The following is a 21,205-nucleotide window of genomic DNA, read 5'->3' as shown; positions in this document are numbered from 1 at the left end:
GGCATCACTTACAATGAATGAGCTTAACCATCATTTCTGAGGATGCCCTGTGAATCAGTGCCTTACAGTGCAGATCCTTACATGAAGATTTCCAAGAATTTCAATGCAGAAGTGACAGCCAAGAGAAGTAAAAAGAGGAAGGGTGGTTGCATGCATGCATTTCCTTTCCTGAGAAAAGTCCACAAAATCTTAGATGGTATTAAAGTAGCCGACAGCAGAGATTGAGACAGAGACCAACAGGGGATGGCACAAGGTGGAATCTACAGGAGGTGCGAAGAACCCGAGAACCTGGAAATCAACGAGAAAATGGAAAGCTTCTCATCAAGAAAAGCAGGTGATTACCAGCTGCAGAATGGGCTCAGGAATCATCACCACTCTGATTAAAAACCTGACTTTTGGGGGAAAGGGATTAATTTGCTGGAGATAGAGCGGAAGTGACTGCCAGCCTCTATAGCAGTGGTGGCGAACCTATGGCACGCATGCCAGAGTGGGCACTCAGAGCCCTCTCTGTGGGCATGCACACCATCACCCCAGCAGGGTCATTGCTGGGGGCTGGCAAAGTGGGCAGCCGCTCCCCCCCCCATGTCGCTGCAGGTGGGTAATGCTCCCTAGAGTGCCTGCCGCCCGCAGCGGCGTCGGGGAGAGTTGCACACACACACCCCGACGCTGCTGTGAGCGGGAAACGCTCCCTAGAGTGTGTGCCACCCACAGTGGCATTGGGGGGAGTTGCATGTCCGCCAACCAGCTCCCCCCCACGCCACAATTTAAAATAGATGGGCCAAGCAGGTAAGAGGCAGATAGTTATTTATGTTGTTAGCTGTTATGAAGATGATAAGCAGAAGGTGGATGCACACACGAAATAAAGCCAGCCAGGTACTACTAGTTCCCAAGCAAGTTCAGCCTCCCAAATCAGTATCAGTACTCTAGCCAACCAGCTCCAAAAATTTAGAATTATAGTTTTCTCTTGCAGGACAAATTATTCAGATTTTATCTTGGTTGTGGTCAGTGCTTCTCTGCAAGAAGGGCATTGCAAGAAATCTGTTTTGAGAGGGGCAGTAGTTACACCTTTACTGAAGAAGCCCCCTCTCAGCTTGGTGATTTTGGGAATTACAGACTAGTTTCAAATCCAACAGTTTTGGCTAAAATGGTTGAGTGAGCAATGATTCCATCTCCATGACTTAGGGTTGACTTGGGGCTCAACCGCTTGACCCACCATTTTCCCCAGGGGGGATCCCACTGTTTACCTCTGGATCAGAGCAAAGTCAAGTGGGTTTTCTGTGGAATGATGTTTATCCTGATTTAGAGCTGAATAACGGGTTGCAATGGCAAAACCTCCTGGACCTGTGCTTTTCCTTCTCTAGGTGACCAATGTGGTCTGACGTGTACCTTCTTTCAGCTGATATTATCCTTTAATATAGGCGTAGCCGACATGGTAATATTTCTGGGTTAGCGGAGTCTGTAACCTGAAGCGTAAGTAACCTGAAGCGTATGTAACCTGAGATACCACTGTATAAGCATCCAAATAGCCACTTGCAAGCTGCCCATGCTGTGAGAGTGGGCATTCATGGTCTGAGAAATCCTCAGCTAAACAGGGGTGCATTCTTTGGGGTGGCAGCAAGTCTGTGGCCCCAGGCATGGATTTTTGAGGGGGCATGAAGCAGGCGCCCCCGGCAGGCGTCTCCAGCTCAGTCTGGCCCGGTGCTTCTCTCCTGACATTGGAGAAAGCAATGCTCATAGAGAGGAGCACCCAAAGTGCCATGTCGACTGGTTGGACTCCCTCCTGTGCAGGCAGGCAGGTGGTGCAGAATGGCCCTGCTTGGCTCCATGGAGGGGCGAGGTCACTCCGGTGGTGTCGGCAGCGAAGGTTGGGGTGCCACTGGGGTGCCACTTCCACGCTCTGCCCCCCGACGTGCCCACCCACCTCTGGTGCATGCACCCACTCCCTGGCATGCATGTAAATCCCTCTGGAGGGCATGCAGCTGTCAAGGGCACCTGGAGCTTGCATTACGTAGCTGCAGCTAAAAAACCAGTTCTTCAAAGTGCTTTACAAACCTTGATTCTATCTTCTCCATGTTGGCCTCATTCTCCTTGTGGTGGTAAACTTGTGCATCTTCAGACTGCAGAAGGGATTCATGTGGCTGAGTTCTCCTTGATATGAAACAAATAAAAAATACATAAGCCAGAGGCCAGGGAGTGAAGGTTTCTAGCCTAGGTTTCTGTCTTGCATGCTGGTTGTCTGTGTGTGTGTGTGGGGGGTTATTTATTTCTTTATTAGTATGGAAGAACATTAAATAATGTGAGCCGCCATTTGTAGGATAGTTCAGACACCAGCTTAGTGCCCATGGGGATGGCTGGATTTGTAACGGTGCCTGCAACGGGCCAAGACTCTGAACTTTCTTTGTCTTTTAAATTAAGCCACTAACCTTGCTAGAAGGAAGGACTGTACACATAGCATACATTTCAGTCACAGGACCTTCGCCAAAGAATTCTGGTATCTGTAGTTTGTTAAGAGTGTTGGGAATTGTTGCTCTGTGTGGGTAAACTAATGGTTCCTAGGATTCTTTGCGGGAGGAGCCATGGACTTCAAATGGGCTTTAAATGTATGGCATATCATAGCCGCCAACATTTTGAAGCCAAAATCCAGGCCGCCATCTTCCCGTTTTTTATTGCGGGAGCATGGCGGCCATTTTGGTTGCTGTGATCTTGCGTGATTTCACACCACAGTTCTTCCTCCCCCCCCCAAAGGTGCTTTTTTTCAGGCACAGCACCCAAAAACATGTGTGTTAGGGCGCTGCACAAGGTCATGGCCCTGAAAAGTGCTTTTATCAGGGCAAAATCATGGGAGATCATAGCAACCAAAATGACTGCTGTGCTCTTGCGATAAAAAACAGGATGTCCCGGTTGTCCTGGGACACTTGCTGTGTATGATATGTATGCAGCCAAATCTATACAGCAAAATATATATACAGTCGTAACCTTAGCTCTCAAACGCCTTGGTACTTGTACATTTTGGCCCCCGAACGCTGAAAACCCGGAAGTAAGTGTTCCGGTTTTCGAACTTTTTTGGAAGCTGAACATCCAACGCGGCTTCCGCTTGAGTGCCAGAAGCTCCTGCAGCCAATCAGAAGCTGTGCCTTGGTTTTCAAGCATTTTTGGAAGTCAAACGGAATGTTCGAGAACCAAGGTACAACTGTACATCCTTCTAAGCACTTTCTGTAAGATAAGCCAGCTTAGTTTTTCCTGCCCCTTGGCATTTTTAGTCAATGAGTGAAGTCAGAACTGTGACTGATGATTGAGAGCCAGGGTAATGTAGTGGTTAGAGTGTTGGCTTAGGACCTGGGAGGCCAGGGTTCAAATGTCCACTCAGCCATGATGCTCATCGGGTGACCTTGGGCCTGTCCATATCTCTTATCCTAACCTACCACACAGGGTTGTTGTGAGGATAAAATGGGGAGGGGAAAACCATATTTGCCACCTTGATTCCTTGGAGGAAAGATGGAATATAAATAAAACATAGCATACAGTGCTTTTTTCTGGGGGAGGGGATGCAGGGGTACGCATACCCCTAAACATTTTTTGTACTTCTGTCCATTTACTGTATTCATTTTTCCCACTTTGAACTATAAAATGGTGATTTTCTTGAGTCAAAATGAGAGTATCCCTAAATGTTTTTTTAAAAAAGAAAAAAAGCACTGGAAGCATAGAAAGCATAGAATTGTAGAGTTGGAAGGGACCACGAGGTTCATCTAGTCCAACCCCTTGCATTGCAGGAATCTTTTGCTCAACGTGGGGCTCTAACCCACAACGCTGAGATTAGGAGTCTCATGCTCTACCAACTGAGTTATCTATGACCAGCAAAGGGTGTACCAGAGGCTGGCTGAGCATCTAGAGCAGCCTTTCTCAACCTGTGGGTCCCCATATATTGTTGAACTACAACGACCATCACCCCTAGCTAGCAAGGCCAGAGCTCAGGGATGATGGGAGTTGTAGTCCAACAACATCTGGGGACCCACAGGTTGAGAACCGCTGAATTCTAGAGGATGGTAGTATGAGGGAGGCACCATGGCTCAGTGGACCATTTCTAGTATCCTTCTTTTAAAGGATCTGTTTGCAGGTGATGGGGAAAACAACCTCTGCCAGGACCCAGGAATGCTCCTGGGTGCTAGATGATGCTGGACTAGACCTCAAGGCTGCTTCCTGTTTTCCTCTGCCAACAGCAGTATCTTGTGATTGCACCCGGATGGCAGTTCCTTGCGCAATGGCTCACAGAGGCAGAGGCCTGGCTATTGCATGAGCCAGTCGCTGGGTGCACAGCTGGCTTCCTGCTCTTCCCTTCCCTTTGCGGTTTTGCTCCTAGAGAGAGAGTTTCATGTTGTGGGGGGAAACAGCTGCTTCCTGATTTCAACAGCTTGGGGAAAAGGGCCAGAGGACAGGCAGAAGGAAGCTCTTTGACTAGAATCAACAAGATTTAGGAGGGTGCTGAATGTGGTGCACACTGGGAATTGAAGTTTGATGAAGGTGCTGAGAATGATCTATTTGACATCTATATCCTTGCCTCATCCTACTCACCTCACCTTCAAACTGAAGATCTCCAGACTATTTTTTTCTGGGGAGAGGGACTTTGACTGTGTATGTAGTGTATATTTAAAGCACATTCTTTCCCTCAAAGAATTCTGGGCACTGCCATTTCTTAAGGGTTGCTGGGATTTGTAACTCTGTTTGGGGGTAAACTACAGTACCCAGAATTTTTTGAGGGAAAGAATGTGCTACAGATATGCTTTGAAGGTATAGCTTCATTACAGGTATAATGTGCACACAGCCTGACAGTCTATTCATTTAAGATATTTATATGCTGCCCAATATTGTAGATTCTCTGAGTAGTCTACAGTATCCTAAAGAGCCTGACCCCAGCGTGAGGCAGCTTCCCTTGACCTTATATTCACAGCAGCATTTTGTGCTTGAAGCAAGATAGCTATTTGTGGCTCAGTGAAACCAGATGTGTATAACTGGTTTAGTACTAACTCGTGCTATTCAAAAACCAAGAACTCATTCCCCCCCTCCCCCTGATTAGGCACGTAGAATTAGGCCTTGTGTGCACCTGCATCTTCTGCGGCTCAGAAATACTGTTTACAAGGAAGTTAGAAGGAGCTAGGCTGAAGAGCTGCAGATGTACAAATGAAAAAACTGTAATCTGACAGTGAAATGTAACAATGGTACATTTCTGTTGCTCTTGTTTAATATTTGACCAGCAGCACTGTGGGCTGTAAACATATTGCTCAAAGATTAGCGGCCATTGCCAATGTTTCCCCACCTCAGAAGTTTGAAAGAGATAATCAGTGTGAAATGGAACATAGCATAGCTAAATCTGTCGGACTGAGCAGTGCCTTTTTAGAAAAGTCAGAATGCCCGTCTTCCAGAAGTGAAGTACCTTACCATAGAAGTTACTCCTGGAGAGAATTTGCTGTTTGAAAAGATGCATGAAGTGTCCCCAAGGAAAGTATTAGGACTTGTGAGGGATGGACAGGGACACCATTGAATTTCTCACAGGACTTCCAGGAAAATATAAGGGACTTTCATTCATCATTCAGAGTGTTGGGCCACACAAAATGCAATAAACTTTGGATTCACATAAACAGCCTGTGACTGTGTGACTATTTAGGAGCATTTGCTATCACCTTGTGTTTCCAATACCTTTTGTCCTTGCCTGAATATTTAATCACTGCTTTCTCAGTCAGGTGGTGGTGCCATTTTGTCCCTTGCCTCAGGCAGCAAACTGCCTGGGGCCAGCCCTGCCTAGCTCCACCCTTATGAATTTTCACTTCCTACCACTGCAAATAATTCACACCATGTGTTTTTGCTGTCCACAGGTGGTTTCCTGCTGCAACATTGCAGGTGTGGTTCAAACGAAACATCCATATCCGTCCTTTTCATTGTGACTGCTGCCTCATTTCTGCTGTGGACCATAATCTCTGCTGTTTTGATTTCAAAAAGTATGAATTCTGCAGTCAATGGCTGCTTTGTTTATGTGAAGTCTGAAAGACATGCCGGGCCGAGAGTTGGGGGGGGGAGAGGGTTGCAGGGAGAGCACAGAGAGCAGTAGTGGGATAAACTAGAGTTTGCAACAGTGGTTCCCAAACTCTCCCCCTGGTCACAGGTCACTTGAAGATTGTCGGAGTTCTTGGTGGACCACTAGATGATTGTTCCACCTTTTGTGGCCATTGTAACACACAGTACTAGATGCTGTATGATTTTTAATTGTATTTTACTATATTACAGATTGAATTCCAGAGAATTCAAATTGTAAGTGTTCTTCACAGACATGCCACAGACCACCTGAATTAAGCATATGGACCTCAGTTGGCCTGCGGGCCACAGTTAGAAAGCCCTTGCCCTGGAGCACTTTTAAAATCATTGAATTTATCTCCTGATTGTCAAAATATGTTTGGGTTACTATTTAGAACCAGACTCTCCCTTGAATTTTACTTTCAAAATATTCCCAAATCATGGAAACCAAACCCCTAAATAATAGTGTTTCAGTAATGTTTATTAAAGCGAGATGAGCGCCGCAACCCCAGAGTCGTTCGCGACTGGACTTAACTGTCAGGGGTCCCTTTACCTTTAATGTTTGTTAGAACATTGCGGAAACATTGCAATTTTAAAAAATGCTTACTTTTTAAATCCTTGACTGAAAACTGTTGATCAGTTTGATGTAAGGGAAAGCTGCTTATGCACTGATATGCCCAAAACACCCTGAAGCATGCATAGGAGATATTGCTCTTCAGAGGTCCAGGAAGCAGGACTTTTGTAAGGCAAAGTGTTGCTTCATTGATGAACCTGATAACCTCCTAATGTAACTGAGGTGTGGTGAATGAACTCTCTCTTTTGTTTATGACAAGGATGAGGAGTTTCAAGTTGGCTGAGCCTCCCCACCGAGCCCACTGACCTCTCCCCAGCACCATGAAAAAACCACACACCAGAAACAGAGATGACTTTAACCTGGTGCTAGAAACCAGAAGTTTATTATGCTATCAAATACGCTGAATATTCGTATCATCAGGGCTGGCCCGCCCATAAGGCAGACTGAAGCAAACACCTCAGGCAGCGGAAACTTGCAGGGTGGCGCTGTGAGGGTGCCCTGCCCACACCTGCTGCCACCAGGGTAGTGTGGTGGCAGCTTCTGGTAAGATCTCGCCAGAAAACTGGCTTGTTCCTGAAGAAGACAATCAGTTGGAATGTGCTCAGTATACTCCACTATACAATAAATGTCTGTTTACTAGCACTAGTTGGGAGCAATCTCTTTTTAAAATAAAAAGAAAAGAAAAGTCCCCAAACAGTGTGGTCTTTCCTATCTTCTCCAGGAAACAGCCACCTATCGTTGTCAAATGGTAATGCTGGCTGTGCCTAAGTGAAGATAAAGACTGCTCTTTCTATAAACTCCTTAGGTTCAATGACAGTGACCAGACCTTCGTATTGTTTCAGGTTTGGAGATGTCTACGCAACTAGAACAGCTGCATGCCAATCAGTCCATGCTGCTAACAAACGGTAACCATTCAGTTTCGCTTTTTCAAATGGTTAATTGCTTCTGTCTCATTCCTACCCCTGTATCTAGGAGTCAGCTTTTAAAGAGGGGCCTTTAATAATATGTACGTACAGTTGGCTCTCTAGCCATCCTGATAAAGACGTTCAGGATGGAATGGCTGAAGGAGAGGAAATAGGTAAAAAGGAGTTCTAAAATTCAGGGTTACACAGCATTCAGTCCTATTCAGACCCATGGAGACCAGAGGATATAAGTGAGTCATGCCCATTAATTTCAGAGGGTCTACTTTGAGTAGAATTCACATTGGATACAACCCACAATTATTACTTTAGTTCCTCTGTATTTGAAGCCTAAGGTTTTACTTTCTGCAGTTATGGTTTTTCAGAACATCCCCATAGCCCACTTCATTCTTTAATTAATTCAGTCTGTCAATAATGAAGTAGAACTTGACAAACTCCCAATACAAAATTGTATTGGGCGGGGGTAGGGAGAGATAGCAGTAAAAATGTTATCCACAATAAAAAGTTATAACCCTTTCTGTGAGGGGAGGACTATATTAATGTTCATTTGTGTGTGTGTGGGGGGGTGCTGTCTTAAAAAGGAATTTCTAAGTGGAGCAACAAAACTTTTTCTAAGCTGAGCCCTTCTGGACATCTCAGTGGGCACATTCATGCATGCAGGCTCATCACACCCAAACTGCAACATCAAGTGGCAACTTGCTTGTGTGAAACAAATACTCTAGGAAACATCAGAGGTGGAGTTTTAATGCAATTGCCCTTCACTTCAAACACAATGCCTCTGTCAATGGAGGCAGTTAGTATGTTCATCTGCAACAAGTCACTGAGTGATGCACATGCACCTGTGTGAATCAGCCGGAACGGGAGCAGTTTTAGTACTTCCAGTCCTTGCACTCCATCTAAAGCCTGCAGAGTGCTTCATACCTTATGGTCTTTGCTAGTTGACTTCATTGACAAAAGAGTGCATTGGCATAAGAGCAGTGTACCATGGTCATGCAAGGTGCTAGGAACTCATAATGCACAGAGGAGGCAAGTTAGTTAGGCCTTCTGCACTACTCTGCCCACCTTGAACTGAGGTAGTCTGGATCTCCTAAGAATGTATTACTAGAGAAGCAGATCTCTTTTACTCTCTGATCCTTTTGACAAATCGAAACTTCTCACCTCTTCAAAAAAACTGCATGTTCCTCCTATGTACCTCCTGATACCCCAGAAGAACTGTTCAACTCAGAAGCATGGCCATGTTGCTCAACACATAGAAACTGAATGAGTGCCTCCTGAGTAACTGAATTCTGTCTTTTCTAGGCTCCAAGATGGAGAAACGGCTAGAGGAGATTCATTCTAGTCACTCTTCATCTGGTATGCATTGACTTGGCTGTCACCCCTGCTGGTGTTCCTATTTTCTCCCTCACTTCTCGACAATCTCTAGTTGCTACTGACTTTCCTTCCTCCAATCCTCACTAAGTACTGTTATGGATGTCAGGTGACCATCCTTCATTAGACTGATTGCTTGATAGTTAGAGATGATTGGTGAAATTTCCTGAAGGGCATGGTATAAATCCCTAACATAACTCATAAAAATATTTTTCTCAGCAGAAGCTAATGCTACCTTAATATGTGTTTCTTAAGTTTGATAGTTTTGCTGCCTGGGAAATTCACCTGTATGGTGGGATCTGAAATCAGGATTCTGCAGGGATGTATGTTGGAGAGAGTTGCTGACCTTGTTGAGTTTGGGACAGACAGAGGCATTGATGCTGTTGTTTTGGGTGACCTGAAGAAGGGACAATGGTTGTGCTGCCTGCTGCCGCAGTTGATTTTCTTCCACTAGGCTCTTTTCATATATTTGTAATATCAGTTCTGCTTACAAAGATACAGTAATTTCCCAATATTTTCTTATGTGATTGCACTCAATTCTATGGTACTACCATAGGACTTCTTTCTCAGCGAAGTGTAGAGAACTTAACAGTACCCTTTTGCCAAATGCAGAGATTGGAAAGTAGCTGTTATCTGTGGCTTTCTTTTAGAATCTGAGCTAAGTAAGGCCCTGAAGGCACTGGAAACTAAATATGAGGAGTCACAGAAGAATGGTAAGTATTCTTTGTTTCTGCTGGGAAAAGAAGGGAATGGGTGGAACTGTCTTCAGGCAGGGATATAAGAAGGCAACATTTTCGATTCCATGCTGTATTCCTTGCACACAGCACTGCTTCTGTTCCACTGCAGTTCATTTTCTGCCAAAAGCTATATTACTTGTCTCGATGTCCACTAGGCAACATTATGTACTTTTAATAATTTAAGTAATCATGTAAATTATGTAAGTGACATTAAAGGTAAAGGTAAAGGGACCCTTGACCATTAGGTCCAGTCGTGACCGACTCTGGGGTTGCGGCGCTCATCTCGCTTTATTGGCCGAGGGAGCCGGCGTACAGTTTCCGGGTCATGTGGCCAGCATGACTAAGCCACTTCTGGCGAACCAGAGCAGCGCACGGAAACGCCGTTTACCTTCCCGCCAGAGCGGTACCTATTTATCCACTTGCACTTTGACGTGCTTTCAAACTGCTAGGTTGGCAGGAGCTGGAACCAAGCAACGGGAGCTCACCCCATTGCGGGGATTCGAACCACCGACCTTCTGATCGGCAAGTCCTAGGCTCTGTGGTTTAACCCACAGCGCCACCCGCGTCCCTATAAGTGACATTACCATTGCATTATTCCACACTATTATTTTTAGTGTAAAGTAAACACAATGCAAATGCAGGAGGCTGGGTGTAATCATTTACATACTGTCTGCAGACTGAAAGAAACAACAAGAGTGCCAGTTGTATTTGCTGGATTGGTTTCCATTCTGGACATGGGACGAATAAGTAAATATTGGCAATTTCTGCTCTTATTTCTTTTATCATCAGAATTCTCTGACATCCCTACCCTTAGGGAATCTCAAAAGCAGGAGTTCTTACAGAGTTTGAATTTCTCCTACTTAAATTTATGGTGTGTTCCCTGTGTCAAGTCAGAAACCTGAGCTCTACTTGCCATACTTCTCAATGATCATTCTTTCTGAATGACTGTTTCTGCAACTTTTCCTTTTCCAGACCAAATTCACCTCTCATTTAACTCCCCTTTCTAATCTTTTCCCCCTAGGGAATGAAAAGCTGCGTGAACTATCTAGAGACAGCAGCCGTTCCTTGGCTGAAATTGATAAGATAGAGGATGCACTACTGAAGATTAATGGTAAGACACGAGACTTCTTCTGCCCCTGAGCTAATGTAAGTCAGGGAGGCAAGCGGGGCAGACTGCTGTGGGCTGGACAGAGCAACACTTCAGAAGATGCGGAGGTGCCCAATCTGCAGCCTAATAAAGGCAGTGGAGGTGAAGGAGCAACAGGTGGTCCCACGGTGGGCAAGTGAGGAGAGATGTGAGAAAAACTGAAACACAGCCAGAAGGGAGTCTAAAGCAGGGTGGAGCCAGAAAGAAACACTGATAGAAGGGGAAGAGGGGAAGAATCAAGGCAAAGACGTGAACGTGACTGCAGGCAACAGGAGGATAGAGGGAGAGGCTGTGTACACACCACACATGTAAACCACTTGACATTTCCGAAAGAATTCTGGGAACTGTCATATGACAAGGGTGCTGGGAGTAGTAGCTTTGCGAGGTGTAAACTACAGTTCTCAGGATTATTTGAGGGACATTATGTGCTTTGAATGTATGATGTGTACACAGCCAGAGGTAAGAAAGCGGACATAGAGACTGAGAAAGAAAGCAAGAAGAGCAAGGAGGGCACTGAGACAGAGAAAAGCAGCGCAACAGAAGGGAATGTGCAAGATGGCCACAAAGGAAAAACTAGTGGCTTAGGGAGATAATAGATCCCTGGGAGCTGGTGGAAGGACTTCCAATGTCTTATTCCTTCAGATACAGTGCTCACTCCTATGCTGTGGAAAACCAGGGATGGAAAGATCATATTGGCCTTGGGACCCATATGATGTGATGATACCGTACTTTTCGCTCTATAACACACTACCGACCATAACACGCACGTAGTTTTTAGAGGAGGAAAACAAGAAAAAAAAATTCTAAACAAAACAGTGGATGTATGATTTTTGTGGTTCATGCTATGGCCACAGACATGTGATCTGACGGTGAGTTTGGGGTAGCCCAATGCAAAAATCCTGAGGATCCATGTGGATCCATGTTTCTAACCACGTTTTTGCACCACTGCGGCCCTAGGCAACGTGATTTTTTTGGTGCAAACTGTAGCCATGGACATGCTATGTGATCTGATGGTGAATTTGGGGTGACCCAGTGCAAAAATCCTGAGGATCCATGTGGATCTGTGCTTTGTAACCACGTTTTAAGTGGGGAGGGAAGGAAAAGCACTCAAGGGACAAGGAGCACGTGTGGGGTGGGTGGAGAAGGATGCTGCTAATAATGCAGAAGAGGGGTTTAAGGGGAGAAGGCTCCTCTCCTCTCCCGCTTTGCTCCTTTAAAGCAAGCAGGCTCTGCAAAGCGGTTATGAGGGGGTTTCTAATTCAACAGAATGCAATAAAGAAGAGAACCCAAAATGAGAAAAAAGACAAAATTTTGGAGAAAATAAAAGAGGGTGAGAAGAAACTGAGAGCGAAACCAAAGTCGCAAGAGATTCTGAGAGAAATAAAGTTATACCAAGTCCAATATATGAAAATGATGAATCAGGAAATAGAATGGAAAATTAAACAGATGAGACAAAGGACATTTGAATCGGCTAATAAATGTGGGAAACTGTTAGCTTGGCAAATGAAAAAAAGACAAAAACTTAATACCATTACTAATTTGGAAGTGGAAGCAAAGAATATACAGAATCCAGTGGAAATTAGAAAATGTTTCCAGAGGTACTTTAAACAGTTATATACACAAGGGCCACAGAAAGAGATTGATATAGACCAATTCTTAAAAACAAATGGATTACAAAAAATCTCTCAAGAAAACAAGTCAATGTTGAATTATAAAATAACAGAACAGGAGGTAGAAGGTGCCATCCAGAATATGCAGTTGGGCAAATCTCCAGGGCCGGATGGTTTAACCTCAAAATACTATAGATCTTTGAAAGATTGGATAATTCAACCACTAAAGGAGGTTTGTAATGAAATTTTGGAGGGGGAAAAAGTGCCAGAGTCGTGGAAGGAAGCCTATATTACACTTATACCGAAAACTGAGTCCGAAAAGACACAACTTAAGAACTACCGCCCCATATCCCTGCTTAACGTGGATTATAAAATTTTTGCAAATATTTTGGCTAAAAGATTAAAAAAAGTATTAGTGGAGGAGATACATAAAGACCAAGCTGGCTTTCTCCCGGGTAGACACTTGTCTGACAATATGAGAAATATAATTAACATTTTGGAAAAACTGCAAGTGAATATTAATACTAAAGCAGTTTTAATATTTGTAGATGCGGAGAAAGCTTTTGATAATATTTCTTGGAGTTTTATGAAGAAAAATCTTCAGGGGATGGGGGTTGGTCAAGGCTTTGAAAATGGTATAGGTGAAATTTACTCAGAGCAAAAGGCTAAACTAATTGTTAACAATGTGGTGACAGAGGAATTTAAGATAGAGAAAGGGACCCGACAAGGCTGCCCAATTTCCCCATTGCTCTTTATTTCGGTCCTGGAGGTTTTGCTAAATATGATTAGAAGGGACCATCTGATTAAAGGTATACAGGTCGGAGCCAAACAGTACAAATTGAAAGCTTTTGCAGATGACTTAGTACTGACACTACAGGAGCCAGAATCTAGTACTAAAAGAGTATTGGAACTGATTCAAGAATTTGGTCAAGTGGCAGGATTTAAGTTGAACAAGCTAAAAACTAAGGTTCTTGAAAAAAAATTAACACCGATTGAGAAAGAGAGGTTTCAGAAGGAGATAGGTTTAACACTGGTTAAGAAAGTAAAATACCTGGGGGTTAATATGACTGCTAAGAACTTAAATTTATTTAAAGATAATTATGAGAAATGTTGGTCAGAAGTGAAAAAGGATCTAGAAATATGGTCAAATCTGAAGCTTTCCTTGCTAGGTCGAATTGCTGTTATAAAGATGAATGTATTGCCAAGAATGTTATTTTTATTTCAATCATTGCAAATTTTGGACAAAATGGACTGTTTCAAGAAGTGGCAGAGAGACATTTCTAGATTTGTCTGGCAGGGCAAGAAGCCCAGAATAAAATTTAAAATACTAACCGATGTAAAGGAAAGAGGTGGATTTGCCCTGCCAGACCTTAAACTATATTATGAATCAGCAGCATTTTGCTGGCTGAAAGAATGGCTGCTTCTTGAGAACACAGACATTTTGGATTTAGAAGGCTTTAATAACGTTTTTGGGTGGCATGCATATCTGTGGTATGACAAGGTTAAAGCACACAAAGCATTTAAAAACCATATTGTCAGGAAAGCATTGTTTAATGTCTGGATAAGATATAAATATTTACTTGAAAACAAAACCCCAAGGTGGTTGTCACCGATGGAAGCGAAGGCTCAGAAAAAGCTCAATATGGAGGCCAAATGGCCGAAATATTGGGAGATTTTGGAACAAGAAGGAGACAAATTGAAATTGCAGAGTTTTGAGAAACTAAAAGATAAAGTGCGAGACTGGCTTCATTACTATCAAATAAGGGAGGCTTACAATCTGGACAAAAAAATTGGCTTCCAGGTGGAAAAATCAAAATTGGAAACAGAACTGTTAGACCCCAAAACTAAGATATTATCAAGAATGTATAACTTGCTGTTGAAATGGAATACTCAGGATGAAACGGTTAAGTCTGCTATGATTAAATGGGCACAAGATGTTGGACATAACATTATGTTTGCTGACTGGGAACAGTTGTGGACCACAGGTATGAAATTTACGGCATGTAATGCCTTAAGAGAGAATATTATGAAAATGATATACAGGTGGTACATGACCCCAGTCAAGCTTGCAAAAATCTACCATTTGCCCGATAATAAATGTTGGAAATGTAAAGATAATGAAGGCACATTCTTTCACCTTTGGTGGACGTGCCCAAGGATTAAGGCTTTCTGGGAGATGATTTACAATGAAATGAAAAAGGTATTTAAATATACCTTCTTTAAGAAACCAGAGGCCTTTCTCCTGGGCATGGTCGGCCAATTGGTGTTAAAGAAGGATAGAACTTTTTTTATGTACGCCACAACAGCAGCAAGAATACTTATAGCAAAGTACTGGAAGACACAAGATCTACCCACCTTGGAAGAATGGCAGATGAAAGTGATAGACTATATGGAATTGGCGGAAATGACTGGCAGAATCCGAGACCAGGGAGAAGAGTTGGTGGAAGAAGATTGGAAGAAATTTAAAGATTATTTACAGAAACATTGTAAAATTAAGGAATGTTAAATGATGTCGGAATGAAATGAAGCGGTTTTAGCAATAATGTTAAAAAGGAGTATGTAAAAATGGATTGTTAATAGATGAAATTATAAAGTTATAATATGTTAAGATAAAGAATTAAGACAAAAACAAAGAGGGAAAGGATTTGTTGAATTAACCATTCGAACTGGAATACAAAAAAGGGAGGTGTGAGGAGGTCAGGGAAACAAGTAAATGAAAGGCAAGGCATGGAAAGATGGATCTATTTTTAACTGTTTTATTTTCTCTGTATTTTGTATCTTTTGTTTTCTTTTTTCTATTTCTTTATTATTTTTGTAATTTCTTTTGAAATTTTAATAAATATTTTTTAAAAAATAATAATAAAGCAAGCAGGCTCTGCTTCTCTCCCTCCTCCCCCCCCCCCGCCTCCGGCTTAGCGAGCTGAAAATCTTTCCTGCTATTTAGCGAGCTGAGTGGGGAGGAGAGATGGACAGAGAGCCTGCTTGCTTTAAAGGAGCCAACCGGACAGGAGCTGCTTACACTCGTGTAAGCGGCTCCTCTCCTCTCCCACTTTGCTCCTTTAAAGAAGCAGGCTCTCTCCTCTTCACTCAGTGGCTCTTCTCCCGCTTTGCTGTTTCAAAGTGAGCCACGGAGGAGGGAAGGAAGGGGAACCATGGATCCTCTGCTCACGACTGCAGCAGATTCCCCCCCCCCCGCCATCTGTAGGCATTCGCTCCGTAACACGCACAGACATTTCCCCTTACTTTCTAGGAGGAAAAAAATGTGTGTTATGGAGCGAAAAGTACGGTAATTAGTGAGGGACAAAGTGACCCTGTTGTGATTCAGAATTGGGCATGACCCATCCTCTGATTGGTTGTAACACAAATTAATGTGGTGGATACAAATTAACATGTCAGAGTCTTTCAAGGTGATTGGTTGTTCCATAGTTTTGTATCCAAACTTAAATGGATAGGTTCCTTTGGCAAAGCATTACAGAGTTATTATAGTAAAAGTATTCTGAGTATATGCAGACAAATTAATTTTTCTTTTCTTTGAGTAATTAAAGGAAGCATCATCTGAGCATGTTTTAACCACATAAGCTGCAAAGGTGCAGAAAAGAGAAAAGGACTGATAATAAATCTCAATTTTAATTACAAACAGTTCTACGATTTTGATGGATCAGAGTTAGGAAGGATGTAGTATGGACTGTGTGATTACAATTTTTGGCAGCACTGCTAATAATGAACATAAACATCTGTAGAAGTGTGTTCTGTTTGTGATCTGGTTGTTTTAATGTCTCTGCTATTACATTACAGCTTCAACCTGCCAAGTTTGTCCAAAGGGCTGGTTGTTCAACAAAGGATCATGCTACAGTTTTCAAGTAAAGCCTGGACCATGGTCCCATGCCAGGAAGGCGTGTGAGGATGAACGTGCCCTTTTGGTTATTATCAATGATGAGGAAGAGCAGGTAATTCAAGGTTTTTGTGAAATTGTGACAGCCCCATCCTAGCCACCCTCTGGGTCCCTTGGCATCTGAGGAGGAGGAGACCAGGCCACAACAGTGTGTACTCTTTTGCTTGCACCAATTCTTCCCATGTTTGAGGTACTTGAGTATCTGTTTGCAAGGCTGCCCCTTACCAAATAGCCTCCAAAAGTTCCCTGGGGTCTCTCTGAAGCCTCTTTATCTAGAGGGAGGTTAATGCATTTAGGTGTCAGGGTGTTTACATTAAGTTGAGACCACAATGTTTAAGAAGTGTATCTGCTGGCCAGTGTTTGAGAAAGAGGGTGGGTTTTTCTTATACCATAGCAATCTCCAAATGCTGTGCTTTTATTTTCCCCATATATAAAAATGGCAACTCAGGGATGCTGAGGGAGGCTAAACCTACCCACCTAATTCTGGTGAGCCCTATGCTTAGGGTGAGTGATAGATTTTGCCAATCTCAGCTATATCCCAGATGTCATTGAATAAATGTAAGTAAAGAGTAGGATGGAACACTCAGAACTGGCTTTTACATACACACAAGTAGGACTCACAACAAAATGTTGCGGTATATCCTTGCCTCTTCACAGGGGTGCTGCTCTTCAGACAGCCATCCAGCCATTCCTTCCACTGGGATACTGTAAGCTTTTAAAGGCTCAGGCAGGCCAACTCACTATCCCGCTCACCAACTTTGAATTTTTCTTTCCCAGCTGGCACCCAACTTGCTGTGATTCTGGTGCTTGAACGTCACTGGGCTTGTTGTTGTTGTTTTGTGGGGGGATTTGCCCTCTTTTGGTGTTTCTTAAAACATTTATGTTGCAGTGATTCATTAAGATTTCAAGGAGAGGTAGTTCCCAGCACTGTTAGTTACACAATATCTTTAAGCTTTTTAAATGAGGCATTGAACATGGGCCTTTGTACCTGTAAAGCTTGTGTTTGATACAGAGGCGTGTAGTCAGTCATGTTTCTGGCAGTGTGAGCTTGATGTTGCATCTCAGCCTTACATTTTGAGAGAACACTGTGTTACTAGTTGTGGTAGGATGTATATTCCATATTGTACATTTCAACTCCGAGAATTAAATGTGGTTTGTGTTTCAGAGTTTTCTCGTATTACACCTAAAACAAAAATACTACTGGATTGGTCTCCAAGACATTGAAACAGAAAACAAATTTACCTGGGTGGATAGAAGTACTGCAACTTATACGTAAGTCTAGCATCAACTTTATTCCATTTTTAAACCCAACCTGGGTGGAATCTACACACATATAAAAACCATTCTGAAAATGCTTTTTAAAATTTTTTCCATAAGGCTCACCATCTCCATTTAGTGTCACATTGTATATTGCACTTAAAATACACTTAAAACATTTTATTTGCAGCTGTATAGCTGAGTTCTAGCTACTTCTGTGCCTATGGGTGAAGGAGTTTGCTGACAGGCTGCTTTTGGAAGGTGGACACATTGACATCCCATTGAAAGAACTATTCCCTGTGTGGGTCTCCCAGCTGGGAGTCAGGGTCAGAAATTCAGCTAGCGAGGCCACACTGGTTTTCATTAAAAACTCATCAAAGACTAACTGGGACCCGTAAGAGGCTAGCACAAAGTCTCCAAACACAAGATGACACATTTCTTCTCTTCTTTGATCCAAGGGGGCTTGGTCATTCACTGCTGGACATCAGGGAGGGTTTGCTAAGGTCTAAGAATCTATCTCACTAGAACTGATTAACTCTGCCATTTGTTTATTTGTTATATTTCCATATGCAGCAAGTGGGGTGCAGGGGAGCCGAACAATTATGGCCACGGGGAGGACTGTGTTGAGATGACACCTAGAGGCTGGTGGAATGATGTTCCATGTGGCAACAACATAGATGGCTGGATCTGTGAAAAGCCATGGAGCTGCTAGCTGTGTGGCCAGCAGGAAGAGAACTCGACATGAGCCAATCATCGTGACTCCCTCGCTCTGCTCTTCATTCTCACAGACCTTCCAACAGTCACTTCTGGCTAGTGGGTGGGCGTAGCAATCGCCATTACCAGTTCATTAAAACTGAGGTGATGAAATCCAGCCAGTATTACATCAGTGAGTCAGTAGAAAGCTAGGACTCACCATACGATTTTTAGCTCTTGTCCATAACCCACTAGAACTCACTGTCTTCCCTGGGAATAAAAGCCGGGAAAATAGCTGGGGATAAAAGCCAGAGTTCTTGTCTTCCATCCTAGCCCCTCTTCCTTCTATAATAACATGCTAGATTAACCTAGTTCTCACATTCACAAATTCAAAACCTAATGAAACATTCATTGAAAAGCCCAATAATTTAGCAAGTTCTCTCTCCCCCCCCCAGCACATGAAAAGGAGAGGATGATATCTGAGACAGGGCCTTCTTGGGAGTGGCATTTCCAGGCATGAGCCAGGGGGTGGGGGATGGGGGACAGCTGCCCCCTTTAGATCAAATAAAACAATAGAAATACTTAACTAACTGACCAATCACATTGGTTCTTCCCTACACTAACAAAAGTCCTGACCCCCTAACAAAAATCCTGGCTACGCCCATGCCTCCAGAGAGGTCTATTTGATCCCTACATTTTTATTATTTCATTGCTAGCAGATCTTTTTCTCTATTTTCCTAGGTTTTAAAATCTGAATTCCCCCATGAAGCTCTTATGATGCTCTTCTAAGATTTCAGATCCTTTTGCTTTTTTTAAAAAAAACTCTATCTTCTGGGTTGTTGACACACTAGCCCTTAATTTTAATTTTTACAATAAAATACAAGGTGTGGACATGAAAATTTATTTAAGGTATTACAAGGCATCTGCGTCTTTAAACACTTTTAATTTGCACACTAGTCCCTTTTGATTGCCTTCTGTTGATGCCAACTACTAGGTTAACGAAGAATATCTTGTTAACTGCCCCTTGAGTAATCTCTCTCTTCATGTCAGTTTCTGTTCCTGCAAGAGGAAAGATCCCTTTAATTATTGGATCTTTCTCTTGTTTTGTTCTTCGTTTGTTTGCTTTTCTCTTTAAAATAGTGAAATGGTACTACAATAAACTACTTTCATGTTTTTCTGACTTTAACCCATGGCTGCCACCAAGAAAAGAAAGCCAGTGTTTTAAAATTTAGGCTACCTTCTCTAGGCAATGTCCTCCATGGCTGCTGTTGCCATGAAGAGAAGGAAGCCTACATGTTAAAAACAAAAAACAAAACAAAAAATGAAACAGAACAAAACAAAAAACCAGCTGCAGTTTTCCTTCTCAGCGAGGCATAAAAGGAGGTGAGGTTGTCAGATTGGTGGGGGTGACAAGCAGTGCAAGAAGGGCCATAGCTCCTCATCCATCCATCTATCCATCCATCCATCCATCTCTATGTGTGCAAAACTTAGTATTTAAAGCTCCTCATTCCATGGGAACAGAAACTGACATTACAGTAAACAGGAGAGCCTATAGGAGCAAATAGAAGGCTATTTGTAATTCTCCCACCAGGATTGCTAGAAAATAATAAAATGCAATGGATTTGTAATAAATAATCCTCCAGTTGATGTTGCCACTAGCCTTTGCAAAATGGGTTTTAACTTATGTATAATAGTAGATGAGGATCTTTGTAATTCTCTATTCTTTCATTTGCTGTGGATTGTGGGAAAGCAAGGTTCAGGAGCACTCAAGTGCGCAAGTGTTCTTCGGCAGTTATTAAATCTCCTTTGATGCTTCACCAAACTCAAATCTGAGGCTTTCTTAGAGGAAACTAAGTTCCTTCTTTTTCAGCTGGCATTTGGTTTCTGTAGTTGGACCACAAAGAGGTCTAACGTTGCTCAACTGTTTGTACAAATGGTCCTGCATAAAATAAAATAAAAAGTGACTAATGTGTTTACATGCTTTGAATCTCTAAGACAGAGGTTGCTATAAATTCAAATAAAAAGTCAAAATAATGAACTGTCATGGATAATGTTGCACAGGTGGGACAGGCAGCGGCCATTTTATGCATTTGATTGGCGCATGGCAGGTCATTTTAGACCTGGAAAATGGGGAAATGGGGGGGGGGATAATGGGGTAGACCAGGGCAGGCCTATGTGCGGGGCCCAGGGACACAACCCTCGTGCAAATCAGGAGGGTGTGTGTGCCTGTATATCCTCAATTCAAATGCACATTTGAGGCCCTTCTTGGGCTTTAATTTCAATGATGTTCAATGGGTGTCCAATGAGTGTTTTGCTGAACCGAAACTGCAGCATGGAGGGTCAAGGTGACAGCTGTTGGCAGAAGGACATGGGAAATGACAAAGCCATGCTCAGCAAGGGGCAGTTCTGTTTGGATATAGTTTGGGCAATCGGCTATGACTGTTATCCTAAATCGTGGTTTTTAAAATCTACAAGAGCCCCCATTTGTGCTGTTCCACAATACGCCCACATCTTATGATTGCCTCATTTCTGCTTCACCTGGCTTTACTCTCCTCTGAGAGGCAAACTGGAACTCCTGACCACTTTTCCTTTTGTGCGTGTTTGTGTGTAGGGTGAAGAAAGTTTGTTATCTCTCTGGCCCTCTACTGATTGCCCATTCATTGGAAAACTGTAGTTGCACTGTAGGTAACTCACAGTAGATTTGGGATCATGTGGAATTGGGACTAGGAGTGTTGGAGAATTCTAACAAAAATGAAAACAGGAACAGAAATTGCTGATGTTCACTTATGGATCCCATTCTGGAATGGAAGTCAATCCAGGGAATACAATTGGTATTTGCTGTTGTTGTTTTCAGTCTACAAATGATATGGAGTATGCTTTTTCCTCCGTTTCCATTGTGTTTCCTCTGCATTGAAATGAATGAGGTGGAATAATGTAATTTCAC

At 42.9% G+C, this 21,205-nt stretch overlaps 1 protein-coding gene across 1 annotated transcript; it reads left to right on the top strand.

Moving 5' to 3' along the window:
- The first annotated feature begins 200 nt into the window (after positions 1–200).
- LOC128407660 (low affinity immunoglobulin epsilon Fc receptor-like) lies at positions 201–20,237 on the top strand. Its single transcript, XM_053376296.1, has 9 exons — positions 201–334; positions 5,868–5,990; positions 7,480–7,542; positions 8,857–8,910; positions 9,576–9,638; positions 10,684–10,773; positions 16,215–16,366; positions 17,477–17,583; positions 18,142–20,237. The coding sequence occupies exons 1-9, from the start codon at positions 244–246 to the stop codon at positions 18,278–18,280; spliced, it is 882 nt and encodes a 293-aa protein (XP_053232271.1). The 5' UTR covers positions 201–243; the 3' UTR covers positions 18,281–20,237.
- Positions 20,238–21,205: the final 968 nt, after the last annotated feature.

Source organism: Podarcis raffonei, chromosome 2 (genome assembly GCF_027172205.1).
Source record: "Podarcis raffonei isolate rPodRaf1 chromosome 2, rPodRaf1.pri, whole genome shotgun sequence".
NCBI lineage: Eukaryota > Metazoa > Chordata > Lepidosauria > Squamata > Lacertidae > Podarcis > Podarcis raffonei.
This window is presented reverse-complemented; position numbering and strand designations above follow the sequence as displayed.